Raw genomic sequence first — 17767 nt, 5'->3', positions numbered from 1 at the left:
CATTCACCCTTTAAAAATGCTGGAACACCATTTTTGGAGAATTTTGCATGAGAGTACTACGTGGTATGCCAGGAAACAATTTGACCCTAAGAGAAGCTCCCTTTTTTTAAAGTTTAAGAGCTATGCAAATAATCTAACAGTGTTCATACTAATACAGATAGAATGGATTGTTCAATAATGGTGATGCAATAAGGGACTGTTTGAAAAAAAATAGCTTTCTAGATGCTACCGTATATGTAAAAATATATGTGGATTAATATTTAAACATAAAGAAGTAAAGACAAAAAATAAGATGAAAATGGATGTGAATGTTTACATAATTTATTACATATTATATAATCTACATTTTATTGATAGAATGAATACCAAAAAATGGTTAACCAGATTAGAAAGACTGTCGACAAAATGAAAAAATATATCTACAACATATACGAGAAATGGATAAAATTTTTGCCTATCAATAGTTCTTAGAAATAAAAAAGATAAGCATAGGAATACAATATTCACAACAAATAGGGTATCACTGACAGGGTAATGTGAAGATAAATGTTTAATTTCACAAACATAAAAAGTCTAATTAATAGGAGGCTCTATTCTCAGTTTGGCAAAGATGTTACTGTTCAGTGTTAGTGAAGTTAGGAAAAGTGCCCTAAGGGGAGGCGTCAGTTGAAATCATCTTGAATATAATTGGGAAAGATGTTAATGTCACTACTGTTTCTAGTAGTGAAAATTGGAAACAAACCCAGATTTTAAAACAATAGGTTGGTTAAGTAATTTAAGTAATTTGTATATGGATTATTAAGCAGTTATTGAAATGATATTATAGAAGAATATTTTAAAACACTATGTTCCAATTTGCATGGTTGAATTATGGGTAGCTCTTCTTTTTTTCTTTGTCTAATTTTCTAAATTTTCAACAGTGACTAATATATGACATTAGTACGATGGTTGTATATTTTTAATTATAGCGAGTTTAAATGTAGCCTTTGAAAAATGTCCCAACATTATATCGTAAACATCAAATAGATGGATGTGATGAATGGCCTTCTCAATCCAAAAAGGTAGATAATGGTGATAAATTGATAGAGGCCCATTTAATCTATTTACATTTTCATAGAGATATATTTATATCGAATATTTAACATACATGTAGAAGAGGATTTTTTAAAGTTATATTTCTAAGACATATCTTGTGGCTGATGTCACTGTTGATGTTGGCTTGAGAATATGCCTGCAAAATATAGTAAATTCATTTCCAGGCCGATATCCTGTGTGGAAGGATTGCTGCAGGATAAATGTAGTTAGCATAAGGGTTTGTATCCCTTGTTCCCAAATAAGTCTTTGAGGTTGGAGGAGAGCTGGCATTTTATAAAAGAAACATGGGTTCTGGCACACGTTATTAGACATGCTTGTGAGATTTAGGAAAGAGACCACCCGAAGTTTATACTTCTCTGAGTGGTTTGAACATTTACATTTTCCTACTCAAATTCCCTGCATATTGGAAAGTCCTATTCTCACAGTCATTTAATTAATCATTTGTTTTTCTTTTTTTGAAACAAACCAAACCCTCTTCTGGATTTAGTTTATTAGCCAGTCAATCCTTTCAATTTTTTGATCTGATTTCTACCTCAATTATTCCAGCCCCTAACTAAGGAATCAAATGCTCCTATATGGATGTATATGGAGGAAAATCCCCAGGCGATGATACACATGTCTGTTATTATACCTGGATAATGATAGTGTTCACTAAATTCATGAGTAAACCACTCAATTACAATCAGAGTTTAAAAAAATTATAAGCTAGAACTTCAACGTTACCAAATTGAACCTAAACTATATCTCCTAACTTCGTATTTTCTTCCCTATAAGTTACAGGACATTTGAAGGCATTTGACCTGATTTTTCAGGTCTCCTATAATTTTCTAGTCAAATGGTATAATTTTTACTAAACCTCAATTAAAAATAAAAAGGGAGTATGGAAGAAATCACACTAATCTAGAAGTTAGGAGATCTAATTGCTTTCTTCAGTTTTGCCACAATGCAATCTGTAGCAAGTTCTATTACTCTCTCTCTCTCTCTCTCTCTCTCTCTCTCTCTTTTTAAGAGGTTTATATTTCACATGAGAGATTTACAAAATTTATATATAATATGTATTATGAATATTTGTATATCTGTCTTAGATGCACTTGCCTAGACAGTACTGATCAAGAGGAAAGTACCTTTTCAAGCCCTCACCTTCCTTAACAAAGAAATCATATTCTTGTGAGCAGAGTGGTAGCCTTTGTGGACATAATCTGAATATAATTTTTGGTTCACATTCCCTTGAAGGCGTTATCCCAAGTGACTGATATAAGTAACTAAAAGTAATTTTAAAGTAAAGGTTTAAAATAATGGAACAGTCTTAAAAGTGGATTGGAAGAACCCTGTCCTGTATAAACTGTTAGATGCCTGGCTTGAAATGTTCACTTCCATTTGAACTGAGACAAGAGAGGAGAATAATTAGGTGTTTCAGACAGCTGATAAGAAATGCATTTGAAAAGTGTAAACAGTAGGTAAAAAGACTTACATTCAGTGCACATTTTCCTAAGCATAAAGCATGACCCCCAAACAAACTCCCCCCCCAAGTGACTCCATCAGCACACCAAATGTTTTCAGCTGCCATTGCTCTCAATGTAACTGACACAATTTTCTGACACTCTATTTACTGCTGGATGAAGTGGCCATTTAAGTCTGTATAAATCAAACAGTTTGGACAAAGCTGGCTGTATTTATAATGTCAGGATGAGCAGATGTTTCAAATTTGCCCTCATTTCCATATATATTCTGTTCGAACATGCCCTTGCCTATGTAAATGAAGGAGGCATTTGACTCTACTATTGCTTTAAATTCATTTCTATTCAAGTAATTGGACTGAAGATTCTAAATGGTTATAATTTTCATGGTAGCATTTCAGGAGCTTTTGAGTTAAATTAAAGTAATTTTAGGGCCTACTTACATCAGGAGGTCCCTGGGTATATGATTAAAGTCCATTCACCTTTAAGCAGCTCTAAAGGAGAAAAGATATTTATTCATACAAATTTCAGGTATACTTTGAAAGTAAAGGGACAAATTTTGCAGCTCAAGAATTCTTTTTAATGTGGAGGTTAATCTTAAAAGGTCAGCAGATTAAAGAAAAACAAAAACCTCTTCACACAAAAAAGTTCTATTCCTTTCTATAACTATGCACTTAATTTAGTTTCAGTTAAATTAAGGATGAGAATGGGTACATTACCTCTTACAGTGAATAATGAGTTGTATAAAATAACGGCAGCACCTGGAACCCAGCAAATTTTCTCAATTAGGATAATAACTACATGGTTTTGATTCGGATAATTTGTTTCATCTCCTTTAGAACCTTGGTTTTGATTTGGATAATTTGTTTCATCTCCTTTAGAACCTCCACACTTTGTTGTGAAACCCCGTGACCAGGTTGTTGCCTTGGGACGAACTGTAACGTTCCAGTGTGAAGCAACCGGAAATCCTCAACCAGCTATTTTTTGGAGAAGAGAGGGGAGTCAGGTAAGACCTTATTCTAATATTTCAGTCAGGAAAGGTGGGTGCCAGATATATAAGAAAAACCAAAACATTATTTAGTCATATAGCTGATACTTTAAGAGAATTGAAAAAAAATCTCTGAATGCCCTAGAAAATTTCAACTATGAGAGAGACGACAAAATTTCCTTCATTCTTATAAATCTAAAAGCAAATTTCCCTTTCTAGCTTTTGTACATGGGGTGGTGTATTGCATAGTAATTATCACATTAAATTTACCTTTATTTCCAATTCAGCCACATTAAAAAAGTACACTTTTTCTCAACATAATTTAATTATTTATATTATTCAGATATCTGTAATTGTGGGTTTTTTGGAAGACGTATGTATTTATTTTAGTCAGAGGGCACTCGCACACACGTGGGGTGGAGGGGCAGAGGTAGAGGAACAGAGGGTCTTAAGCAGACCTTGTGCTGAGTGCAGAGCTGATTTGGGACTTACTCTCAGAACCCTGAGACCATGACCTGAGCTGAAAGCAAGAGTCCCACGCTTAACAATGCCACCCAGGTGCCCCTGTAATTATATGTTAAAAGAGATTTACACATATTTAAAACAGAGATGATAATTAGTGCAATTTCTCTGAAAACACCAGGAATCTCAAATGTCTTCTTCACTTCTTTATGTATGTATGTATGTCTATGTCTGTGTGTGTATAGATAAATAGATATCAATTTTATATATATATCAATTTATATATGTCAATAAAAGATTCATCAAACTATGTGGTAGTCTATTTAGTACAGATGTCATGTTAAATATAGTTCAGTATATTCTAATTCTTTGAAAACTATCATATGTGATGGCCGTTTGCTATCAAATAACTCTGAACATTTTATAAACCAGATTTTTCTATATACATTGAGCTACAATATAAAGCTCTATGCTCTTACAGACTCTCAGTTCACTATCGGGTTTCAGCTTAATAAAAAGGAAATTTTGAAATAATTTCACTTTGAAGATAATAAGAAACTTTAAAATAGTTTTTATATATGTCTTTTTTTCTCATCTCTTATTAACTTGCCTTCTTCAACAAGAGAAACGTTTCCCTTTACTTGTTTTTGATATGTGTAAAAAAGATTCGCATTCATTTTTAATACAGTTATTCCTAACCTTTTTTATTTTTTGCTTAAATCAGTCTTGGCCAAGTTGTCTCATGGTCTTGCTTCTAATGTGTTCCAACAGGTAATATATAAGTAGTTCACTGACTGCACTCACTAACCTTTTGTAGGCAAGGCATCAAGTTCACATTTGTTTTCACTTTGGTAGGCAAATATTAACTTGATTATGGTATGTAGACCCTCATTTGAGATAAAGAACCTTCGTTGATTCTAACACATTCCATTTGGCCTCAAAGACTGAATTTGCTGATAGCAAACTATAGACAAGAAAAAATGAAATATTTCAGTACAGCAGAAAGAATTAGGAGTGTATTATGTAAGAAAACCTACATAGTGGTAATAGTAAATCCACTAAAGTTCTTAGAAGAGTAATATTTAAATTTTTTACATAGTTATTAAATAAATTATTCATTAAATTATTTGAACTATGTCAATTTTTGAAATAATTTTGACTTGGTTTGGCTTGGTTTAATGATACAACTTACTTTTTCCTACAATTTTGTCATTGGACATGTATTCATGGAATAGAAGATAAGCCTTTATAAAATTATATATGTTAAAAAGCAATTAAACTTTTAAAAAGGAACAACTTTATTTGGTTAGAAGAAATCTTGACTTTATTTCATGAAAAACAATGAACAAAGTGTTATTTCCCATGAAATATACACTCTCTCTAACAAGGGAACAAATTTGACTCATAGTGAGAAATTTGTACCTCAAAACAAATCATATCTTGTGTTGACTTTGTATATGGGTTAACTTATATAGAAAGATAAATAAAACTCCATTATGAATGCTTAAATTTAATATTTGATTTTCAAAATAATCCGCAACGGATATGTTCACCATCTAACAGGAGAAATAAGAAACTGTTTACAGTTTGAAGAAGTTACTGAACTTTTATAGCGGACAGATAACAGAGATACTTGTTATGGTGCCAAAATGATATTTTTGAACTTCATTTGTTAGAATGTGTCTAAATTTTAACATTGTTTATATATTAAAAGATTTAGTGTTTATAATCCTAATAGTCATACATATGTAAAGCAAAGCTTTTGACTTTGTGTCGATTAGTATGTAAAACTTTTAACTCTGTTGAAACCAAATATTTTTCTATATCTGGTATTGTTTGAAATTGATAATTATAAAAGTACAGATCAATATTTAGAATTTACTTAAATTTTAAGATGATCCTATTTAAGGCTAGATCATTAGACTTTGTGTTTATGTGTTGTGTGCATCTATATATGGGGGCATGTGATGAAAGAATATTTAGCTTATTTGTGTATGTATGCGTGTGTGGTATGTATATGTGTTTGTATACATTTATATACCCATTTATAAATATATATGTATACATGCCAAAAATATTAGAACCTAGCAATTAACCTAATGTTATTTTTTCCTCCCAAATACTGGGTTCTAGAATCTGCTTTTCTCATATCAGCCACCACAGTCAACAAGCCGCTTTTCAGTCTCCCAGACTGGTGATCTCACAATCACTAACGTCCAACGATCTGATGTTGGTTATTATATCTGCCAGACTTTAAATGTTGCCGGAAGTATCATCACAAAAGCCTATTTGGAAGTTACTGATGGTAAAGTAGAGCATTTTATTTCAAAATGTTCAAATTTGGCTTAGGATCTAAAGAGAGTGTCAGTAAATGTGTTTATTTTCTACTGTGTATCCTTTCTGACAGAAGCAGCTAAAAAGGATGTTGATACAATGACATAAGTCTAAAATTATTCTTATTTTAACTTGGCTGTACTATAAATTTCTAGCATCAAGTCAGATCCATAAAAGCACAGCAATTAAACAAGGAGAAGTTTATACTGAATAGGTGTACATGGGAATGTTTCCACGTTTTAGAAAATAAAATTATTTAAAATCTCTTAGTGTAAAAAAATCCTTTTTTTCCTCACCAAGTTGAGGAGATAAAATAAATTGCTGATATGTCCTACTCACAACTCATTATAATAAACAAGTTTTCCATTAATAATGTGATTTTGTCCTGTTTATCAACTCCCTTAAACCTGATCAATTAATACGAAATAAATTATGAAGACACAGTAATGGAAAGAACCTTCAAACCATGAGATGGAGAGTAGTCATAATTTGAGAAGAAAAGAAAAAATGTGTACATATAAATATTGAAAAATATATATACACATCTGTATATACATATATACCTAAAATAAATATATACATGTAATATTCATTCTTTATGTTGCTATATAGTATTCTATTGTATAAATAGCTCACAGTTTATTTATGTACTCTTCCACTGATGGACTGCTTTCAGTTTAGGGTTTTTATTAAAGTAAATATTCCTGTACAAATCTATAGATGGGCATGTACACTCGATTATCTTGGTTTGCTTTTTGGCAGAAGAATGTACCCATTTTTTTTCATTTTCTCATATATTCCAGATAGAACTTTTTATCAGATATGTATTATAAATATTCTCCTAATGATGATTTTAAGGCTTAAATCTCTAATTTTGATTAGGACCAATGTATTTATTATTTTTCTTTTGTAGTTGGTGCTTTTAATTTTCTGTCCTACCTTAAGGCCATGTAGATGTTCTCCTATGTCTTTTTTTTAGAAGTTTCATTGTCTGTACTTCTAAGATATAAGTTTTTAATCCATTTTAAATTATTTTTTGTGTATGGTATAAAACAAGGATCAAAATTCCTTTTCCCCTGTATATGGATACTAATGGTTCCAGCATCATTTATGGGAAAAACAGTATTTTCCGTACTGAATTACAGTGGCATCTTAATCATAATTCAGATAAACATAAATGTGAGAGTCTGTTTCTATTCTATTATAGTCCATTTATATATTTATGCCAGTATGTATGTTCTTAGTTATTGTAGCTTTATGGTAAGTCTTATAAACAGGTAATGTAAGTCTCCAACTCTGTTTTTCTTGTTTTGAGTTGGCTATTAGAGGTCCTCTGCATTTTCTTATAAATTTTAAAATGACCTTGTCAGTTTACAGACACACACACAACCCTAAACAATAACAACAAAAAATCTGAGGTTTTAATTTTGATTTCACATAAATTATTAAAAGTTTAGGAAGAAATAACATCTTAACAGTCTTCCAATTTAGGGAAATGGTATATATTCCATATACATCTCTCAATTTATTTAGATCTTTAATTGTTCCAACAATGTTTTGTAGTTTTCAGGGTAGATACCTTCCATATATTTTGAAAAACCTATACCTATGATATTTTATGATTTTTGATGTGACTACATTCATATAATATATATATATATTTCATTATTGTATTGAGGCCAGATGTACAATTGATTCTTTGTATATTAACCCTGTATCTAGCAAGTCGCTAAATATACTCTTATATAAGAGTTTGTAAGTATATTATTTTGACATTTTTATGAACAAAATATGTCAACTGCAAATAAAATCAGTTTTACTTCTTCTTTCCAATATTTATACATTTTATTTCTCTTACTTGTCCTGCACTGTGATCTCTAATGTAATGAATAGAATTGATGATAGTGGAAATATTTTTCCTGACCTTAACCTCAGGGGAAAAAGTAAGTGTAATGTTAGCAAAGATTTTAAAGATAGAATTTTGAAATAAAAAAAAGAATTCTGGAGGAAATTTTTAACACATTAATCTGATTATTTTGTTTCTTAGTGCTCTCAGGATAAAGTTTATATTCCTTAATATGCTTTACAATTTATGATCTGACCTCTGCAGGCTCAGCTCTGAATACTTTGTTTGCTTACATGCCCTCATTTCATGGTGTTTGCTCTCCTTTTCTTTTATCTGAAGACTTCTGCACATGCTGTTTCTACTGGCTCGAAATTTCATTTACTTTAAGAAGCATTCCCTCATTCCTCAGATATCAGCATTCTTCACCCTGCCATCTGTAGAAAGATAACATCCTATACTTTTCTGTGTTCTCTATTTATTTTCTTGTATTCTTCATTAGACATGAAGTTCCGTGATTGTAGGGCCCATGTCTATCCAATAAATACATACTCAGTATCATACTATACCAAAGTCTGACACATGGTACATATGCAAGAGATAATTTTTGAGTGAATGGATGGAATGAACCGCTGCTAGTTAAGTCAGAATTCAAAATTATGACTGTCTCATTCAAAAGCCCCAACTGTTACCTCTGTCTGTGATACATATTATTTATTACTGGCTCCAATTAGTTAAAATGACCTAAAATGTTTTTACAATTTCTTCCATATATTAAAGCTATTAAATGATGGCTATGAAGACCATGTATGAATTTGATAATGATCAATATAATCAATAGGTAGAAATGGAACACAGAATTGCACAATTTATAATTGCAACTTTATAAGAAAACTTTATATATACAAGCAACTTATATATGCAGATGTACATGAAAAATGGCCAAGGAAAACTATGGTAAAATATTTTCAAGTATTTCATATTATTCTAATTAATAATTAGAAAGCTTCCTACATGCCGTCTGATACTGCATTGTCATAAATTGCTATATTTGTGAGAATAGATCAAGGATAGCAATTTTTGCTAAACTAACACAAGATAAAAAACCTAGCATTAAATGTCCTAATTCATTTTACAGTCTCTGGGGTGATTTAAGATGGTTTTGTGTTTGCTGTCCTGGTACTGTATTTTTAGTTTTGTTTTCTTTCTTTTGGAATTCATTGATATCGTACAGACAACAAGTACGTACTCATTCTTCACAGGTAAACTATTATTACTATGAGTGGTGACAACATCAGCTTTTGCACATTATCAGGTCAAGTCGAGAAGATAGCTAGTAGGCAGAATACTACTGCTATTTGACTTCAGTTTCTTGACCTTTCTTTATTGTTTGCAAACAGAACAAAGAATAAAACACGAGGCACAGATTATGGTGGAGTAGCAGCTGTCTTTGAAATGTTGTTTTTGTTGCTGTGGCCTAACCCCAAATAGCATTTGACCCAGGAACATAGAAATTCGTATCACCTATTTAATTGGAAATGTTTCTTTTATTACTAGAATGTAAGAAAATTAGTATAAAACGTAAAATCACTTGCATTCGTCTTTCGAAAGTTATTGACATACAACGAAACGAGTGTTAACTTTTATTCAGAAAACAGAGACCTGACAATTACCAACTAGTTAATTTGGACAGGGGACTTGTACTTCCCTAACTAACTCATAAGTTTGTAAGATACATTTGCGAACTGATAGCAAGTGTTGGACATAATTCTGATATTTGTTGGTATATAAATATGAGCTTTTCATACATAAACTGGTCAATTGTGTACATGTTATTTCCTTTCTTTTTTAAATATATATATTGAAATTTTATTTTATTTTTTAATGTTTTTATTATTAACATATAGTGTATTATTTGTTTCAGGAGTACAGGTCTGTGATTCATCAGTCTTACACAACACCCAGTGCTCACAACACATACCCTCCCCGGTGTCCATCACCCAGCCATCCCATCCCTACACACACACACACACACTGCTTCAGCAACCCTCAGTTGGTTTCCTGAGATTAAGAGTCTCCTATATTTTTTTCACTTAAAATTATTTCATGAATGTATTTATATGTATTAACATAGTCTTCATGATCATTGTTTTTGAGGTAACAAAAGATGACTTCTGATGATATACTCTCATTTTTTTTAGGATCTTCATATATTTCATGAATGTGAGACAAAGATAGGAAACTTTCATAAACTCTGCTGTAATGGATTATGCCACCTATGGACTGCCCACACCAGCCCCATACCACTGCTAACACCACTGTACTGGTACCCGTTCATACTGTTACAGTGACTCAGGGCTTCCCTTGTGCCAGGCACTAATGCTAAGAACTGTTCACATATCAACAATTTTAAATTTGACAACATCTCATTTACAGATAAGGAAATGGAGGCACAGACTGGTGAGAAAGTATGCCCAAATCATACAGATCATAAGTAACAGAACTGAGATTTACAACTAAAGTTTGTGCTGTCCAGGATGGTAGCCAGCTGCCCTGTGAGGCTATTTTAATTAGAATTTCAATTACTTAGAGCTTATTAAAATTACACATCCAGTTTCTCAGTCACACCAGCCGGATTCAGATGCTCGGCGTCCATGCGACGCTCTTGGCTTCTGCGTCGGTAGCACAGTTAGGGAACGTTTTCATTTTAGGGCCACATCTTTCTCCAAGATGCGCTTACTCACTTTGTTAAAATTCATTCTAATTATGATAATTCATTCTAAAGGTACCAGTGTAAAATATGAAACCCAAATTTGAGGTTCTTCTTAAAATCCTAAATTTAGGTTTGACTCAGAAATGTACTACACTTTTTAGTTTGTGAGAATGTAAATAGTTTATCAGTATTTTATTCTACCCTGTGATAACAACCAAATGTTTCTTTTTTTCTACCTTAAAATGTGAAATTGCTTTAATGAACTCCTTCAGCTCTGGTTTACCTATCAGTTTTTTACAGAAAAGGGTAAGTGGCAAGATCACAATTCATACATATTTCGAGCTTTTTGCAGCTAGCAAAGCACCTTCGTATGTGTTATCCCATTTAAATCTTCATAGCAATCCCTTGAGCTGGCTAGAACATTATTATAGTCCAATTAGAGATTAAAAAACAAAAATAAAAAACAAAACTAAGGCTTAGAGAATTTAAGAAGCAGCCCAAAGACACATGACAGATGGAGCTGATAATCAACCCTACTCCTCTTCTCTTGCCTCATTTTTGTAAACTACCCAGTGTAAACCAGGGAGAAATCAATGAGAGAGCAACAGCAGCATTAAACTGGGTCAGGATAGGATGGGGAGGTGTGAATGATACTAAATATGATGCAAACATCAAGGCACTGTAAAGATGCAGAAAACTGGAGAAGTCCCCAGATGCTGGATTGTTTCGCATGTAACAAGACTACCAAATGTAAGCCACTCTGTTCCTGGATTTAATTATAATCCTTTATAAAGAAACACTGTTACTAATTTAATTAATGTCTAGAAATAAATATTCATTCATTCTTATGATCAAGGGAACACAGGTGGTAGAATGTTCTAAAACCCCAAAGCAATAAAACATTTTCATTCTTTTTTTCACACTTATCGGGTGGGGCCTCTAATTTGATTTTAGCCAATCTCAACAGAAAATGTACAAAAGATTAAACAATCCTAAACAAAGGAATCATTGGCTTACATTTGACATCCATGCAGTAGGTGAAACACTCCTGCCAGGTTACAAACTCCAGTCTTCTACCATGCCTCCCTGGTATTTGTAAATTTCATACCAGTAATCAAGCACAGTAGGGAATCAAAAGGGTAGGGTGAGAATGCAGTTGCTGATTTCACTCTCTTGCTTTCTTATTTTTGCTTAAGCTGAATGCACAAAACTAATAATTATTGCATGGTAAGTGAGGAACAAATTGAAGTGTGACTCCAGTTTCTGAAAATCCTTGGTGCATAAAACCTTGAACATGACACATCTCGCTTTACAAATTGTTGCATCCAAAATTTAGTTACTCTAGCAAATGTATTTGAGCAGTTTTCCAGTTTTTCCTAAATTCACTGAGACTGGGAAAATTGTTACCTGTATAATTCTGTTAATAGAATTCCAAGATAGAAAGAGCTCAATCATATTGACTTGTAATTTCTGAAAGTCCAAAGCCCCTTTTTGAATCCAAAATTGTCAGATGTGTTGGTAAAATACCATAATTTTTTTCTGTTGGACACAAAACAGTTATCAGATAACAAATTGGCTTTAGTTCATTTGTGGAAACGTATCTCATAAGTTTCCTTGGGGTAGGTGGTTTTTTGTTGTCATTGTGTTTGATTTTTACATACTTTAAAGTTTAAAAAGTACACATTCCACTTCTGACCACTAGACAGCGACTTCACCATCCACAATTCTTTTTTTTTTTTTTTAATTTATTTATTTGACAGAGAGAGAGAGCAAGGACAGCGGGGGAGCAGCAGGCAGAGGGAGAGGGAGAAGCAGGCTCCCCACTGAGCAGGGAGCCCGATGCAGGGCTCTCGATCCTAGGACCCTGAGATCATGACCCCAGCCCAAGGCAGATGCTTAACCGACTGAGCCACCCAGGCACCCCACCATCCACAATTCTTATTTCCTCCTCGGACTCTTAAGTTAAATAGGTCCCTTGGCAGGACAGCAAGCTCAGTCAGGGCTTGGTCATTTGAAAGGAGTACATGGTATCTCATTTTAACATCCTGAATCAGAGCATCATATAAATGCATTCTGAATAATGCATGTCTCCTATTTTAATTACTTGTTTAATTAGTTTGTTTCAAAGCCTAGATCAACTGCTGTTGCTTGGATGATTAGAAAATTGCTTCCAGTTGTAGAAATCTATTTCCTGTTGTTTCTTTTGGCAGTGATTGCGGACCGGCCTCCCCCCGTCATTCGACAAGGTCCTGTGAATCAGACCGTAGCAGTGGATGGTACTTTAGTGCTCAGCTGTGTGGCCACAGGCAGTCCGGTGCCCACGATTCTGTGGAGAAAGGATGGAGTCCTTGTTTCAACCCAAGATTCTCGAATCAAGCAGCTGGAGACGGGAGTCCTGCAGATCCGATACGCTAAGGTAACTTGAATTGACACCCTGGCTTTCCCATTTTGTTCCATTTTGTGTTTGCCTCCAGCAACCAGGGCTGACGTCTCAAGTTTTAGAATCAATGAAACGCTAAATAACGGTATTGATATATTTTTAATTGACGATTTATTCTTTCAGACATTCCACTGTGTATATTTAAGGTGATTTGACTCATAATTTAGCTCATAGCAAGTAATTTAAGGTCTTAGATGGAGGAGAAAAAAAGATTTTTGAGACCTACTGAGGGAAGTCGGTAAGGATTTTTGGGATAAAAAAATACCTTCCGGGTAGCGGTATGATGCACTCAGTCCATAAAAGCATTTTTCAAAGAGATTTTTCCAGTACCATGTTATCTACAATGCCCTTGGACAGGTCTTCTGTTGTGAATATTTGGTTCAACATTTTGTAATTACAGAATACTGTACGTGCAAACAAAACCCAGATAGCAATGTACATGCCGAGTGTACATTGCAAATCAGCATGTTAAATGATGAAAAGCCCGCAAGTTTGTGAGAACAATTTAGGGATTTACCTTCCCAGGGCATCACATCCCATACCTGTTCTTTCAGGACTGTGTTGTTTTGTTTGGATTTTTCCTTTTCTTTTAGGTCAAGATCAGACAGGCTCACAAGGCATATGAAAGAATAGCTTTGACAGCAATAAACATAAATTTCAATTGCTTTATTGCCTATTGTGGGTGGCTTCTTGGGAGTTTTGGATCAGCATAACAGTTCATTGTACATGCCATGAAAGTTAATATGTTGTACTTCTTTGTGACAACGATTGCAATTTTGTTATTGCAGTTGCCAGAGAGAGATGGCAACATTCTTGCTTTATCAAACATTACTTGAAGATCGAGTTGTTACCTTAGGCAGAGGTGTATGGGTTCATTGTGCTCATGATGATTTTAAAGTTGTTGGTTTTCCGGCATTTATTCTTTGGAAGGGAAAGAGCCTTCATTCCAGCTGAGGTTTGACTTATTAAACAGGTTCGAAAAAAATGGGAGAAAAAGAGTGAGTACTCTGAGATCATTTTGTGTTTATCCTTTTTATTCTGTAAATCTGTTTATCTCAGATATCCATATGCATGTAATTCTGACGAAATAGGAAATAGCTAGAATAGTCATTGGCTAAATGCTATCAACCTTACTGTGTGCCATTAAATGGGAAGATATAAGTTAGTAATAAAGATTATCCCTTTGAATTTGAATACCTCATTGTTTATTTTCCCCGACACTAAAAAATAGTGGTATGGTAACGAATTAAATATTATATTTTATTATACAATTAAAATAACCATATAAAATTTTTTTTTCTGTATTCCTGCAGTATTTTCCTTCATAGTCAATAAAAATGTATTCAATGAAGAGGACGTTTCTGGTTATTGAATTTTAATGCAGTTATCCATATTCATGGGACATATACAAAATTATAATTGCTTTTCCAGCCCATTGAGCTCTCGATTGTTCCAAATATTTATTTTCTGTCTGTCTTCTCAGCTGGGTGACACAGGTCGGTACACCTGCATTGCATCGACCCCCAGTGGTGAAGCAACTTGGAGTGCTTACATTGAAGTCCAAGGTAAATTAGCTAGCATTTTAACTTAAAGCTTAACGGGTGGTCATTTCCTTGCTGGTGAATGAATGAAGTAGATATCCTGATGCCTGAGTAGGTATATAAATGTGTAATCTACCTTTATGTGCTTAACTGTATGCATGTAAACATCTTTCCTTTTTATCCCCTTTATTAGAATTTGGAGTTCCAGTTCAACCTCCAAGACCCACCGACCCAAATTTAATCCCAAGTGCCCCCTCAAAACCCGAAGTTACAGATGTCAGCAGAAATACAGTTACGTTGTCATGGCAACCAAATTTGAACTCAGGTGCAACTCCAACATCTTACATTATAGAAGCCTTCAGGTAGAGTAAAGACGATATTTCCTAGTTGGGCTTTTTTTTTTTTTTAACCATTAAATATGCATGTTCTAACTTGTGTATCTGTCCTTAGCCATGCATCTGGTAGCAGCTGGCAGACCGTAGCAGAGAATGTGAAAACAGAAACATTTGCCATTAAAGGACTCAAACCTAATGCAATTTACCTTTTCCTCGTGAGGGCAGCAAATGCATATGGAATTAGTGATCCAAGCCAGATATCAGATCCAGTGAAAACACAAGGTAAATACTGATTTACTCAACCTTGTGACACCTACTTATTTGTAGATGTTATAATTTTACAAGTCAGTAATTTGTACTGCATACATGCTACGATTGTATATGTAATACAGATCTGTTCTTCCGGTTGCTCCATTAATTTTTAATACACAAACACAATGTCTGTAAACTTTATTGTTTTCTGGACTAAGTACTCCAAGATAAGATTAATAACAAAGAGCAGTGTCTCTCATTTTATAAAATCACAATCCAATCGGACAAAAATATCGTGTATTTTTGTATTCTATTTGATTTCTCCCCTACAAAGCACGGGGAAAATACTTTAGCATTGGTACGTTGTTTGGTCTGTCTTTCATTGTCAGTTATATGAGCCATGATATATTAACCTTTTACATGAAAGTCATGTAAATTTTGGTCAAAGCTTGGTTAAAGAAGCAGATAAAAAGGAAAAATGAATATGATGTGGAAGCTAATGAAGACGTGGAGCAAATTAGAAATTTGCTCACTTGGGCCACATTCTGGATATACTGCTTCTTATTGTCCTTTGTGAATAAAAATTATATCTAGCTTTCGACAGATGGCCTCCCGTCCACCACCATGCCCCACTTATTATTTTAAAGTTTTAATAAGGAATGAAATTCGCATATTGAATAAAAAGGTGATTTGAATCAATCTTTACCCTTTTTCAACATACTATCATTGTCATTAAAATATGCTTGTTCTTATATTAATAAAGAAAGAAAGTTCTAGATGGTAGTGATAGAAATATACAATTATTTCCTCAACATTCAGAAGAACCACAATATCTCAATCTTGAGTTTGCCTTTCCAACGGGGGGGAGGGATGTAACTTACAGTGACAGAAACAAGTTGTGCACACAAGGATTAAAAGACTTAAGCTATGTTTTAGAAAGGGTCTGACAGCCATTTTTCTTGTTTTGTCTTCTCTGATGAGTATACAAAGAATCTTGCTGGAAGGACTTTTTGCTTCAGAATTCACACAGAAAGCAAACTGAGTTATAGGACATGTCCATGTTTGTCTCCTGCTGTGTGAGTTCAACACACCCAGGCGCCTATATTTGCTATCATGAGTCACCTCATCAGGAACGCTAATATTCTTGGAGCCTGCCTTAACACAGTTTGAGGTTTTCAATATTAGATACACATTTGTAAAGAATGCAGACACAATGACAGCTGTAACGTGGATTTGACTTTTTGTCCCGAGTACAGTGGTCTCTAGCTAGGAGACTCCTCCATTTTGAGTGACTGCTCTTCTATTAGATACTCCAGTGAATGATTTTGTAGTCTACATCCTCATTTGTAAATAAGGAGGTACTTCACACTTACTCTGATGATTAATTTACGGCTTTTTACCTTTTAACTGACTTAATTTTACACATGAATAGCTAGCGGAACAACCTAAGTGAAATAAATCCGTGTCATTTGGAAGACTGGAAATATGGTGAACGAGGGCTGCCATTTTGAAATCAAAGGATTTTTAATCTCACCTCCCGAATCTACGAGCTATGTCGCCCTGAGCAAGTTAGTTTGTCCTGAGCTTCAGTTTCTTCACTTATAAAATGGCGCTAAAAATAGGCACTCCGCAGGTTTGGACAAGGATTAATTAATTTATGAGACTCAGATTTCTTTTCTGTTTTCTGCCGTAAGAATTTGTTATTGGATTCATGTTTCTTTCACGGTCTAGACTAAAAATAAAGGGAGTTGATAAACTTTGCAGATACCATGAAATGGAGAAAGACAGGCTGAGGAATGAGAGCATCAGAACTAAATCTATCTCAGTAGACTGAAAGGATGGGTCAGCACTAATAAGATTAAATTAATGGAGCAAATTCAAAAGTGTGCACTTAAGGTTTAAAACTTCCCTGTGGAAGGACAGACTAAGGATACCAGGCTTGAAGGGGGAGCATATGCATGTGTCAGGGTGCTGGGGGCAGACTGATCTCAGTATTTGAAGTCAATTAAAACACCAGTTTGAGCCAACTGAGTGATGTCATTGCCAAAAGAACAAATGTAGTCTTAGCTGGCATTAGCAGAATTATGTCTGAATCAAGTAAGCCCCTCCCTTTACTCTGAACTGGTCAGGTTATGAATGGAATAATGTGCTCTTTTCTGAGCACTGCATTTTCAGGTAGACTTTTAAGAAGAGGACAATGACGTTAGTTGGTGGGGCTGCACTGAAGGCTGAAAATCACATCATTAGAAAAGAAATTCAAGGATCTTGGCATGCCCCCCCCCACCAAATAATAGAGTAGACATGACA

The 17767-nt window shown here is 34.0% G+C and overlaps 1 protein-coding gene across 13 annotated transcripts in view; it reads left to right on the top strand.

Annotated features, from left to right (window-relative positions):
* Positions 1-17767, top strand: part of ROBO1 (roundabout guidance receptor 1) — a 1105499-nt gene that overhangs the window by 1022201 nt on the left and 65531 nt on the right. For all 13 annotated transcript variants that reach the window (XM_034656904.1, XM_034656884.1, XM_034656901.1 and 10 more), the window contains 6 exons: positions 3434-3558; positions 6136-6307; positions 13103-13308; positions 14816-14897; positions 15067-15235; positions 15324-15490. In XM_034656904.1, the coding sequence (XP_034512795.1) occupies positions 3434-3558; positions 6136-6307; positions 13103-13308; positions 14816-14897; positions 15067-15235; positions 15324-15490 (921 nt within the window). The remainder of the gene's footprint in view (positions 1-3433; positions 3559-6135; positions 6308-13102; positions 13309-14815; positions 14898-15066; positions 15236-15323; positions 15491-17767) is intronic.

Source organism: Ailuropoda melanoleuca, chromosome 1 (assembly GCF_002007445.2).
Source record: "Ailuropoda melanoleuca isolate Jingjing chromosome 1, ASM200744v2, whole genome shotgun sequence".
NCBI classification, from domain to species: domain Eukaryota; kingdom Metazoa; phylum Chordata; class Mammalia; order Carnivora; family Ursidae; genus Ailuropoda; species Ailuropoda melanoleuca.
Note: the sequence above shows the minus strand (reverse complement) of the source record. Positions and strands in the feature narration are given on the sequence as shown.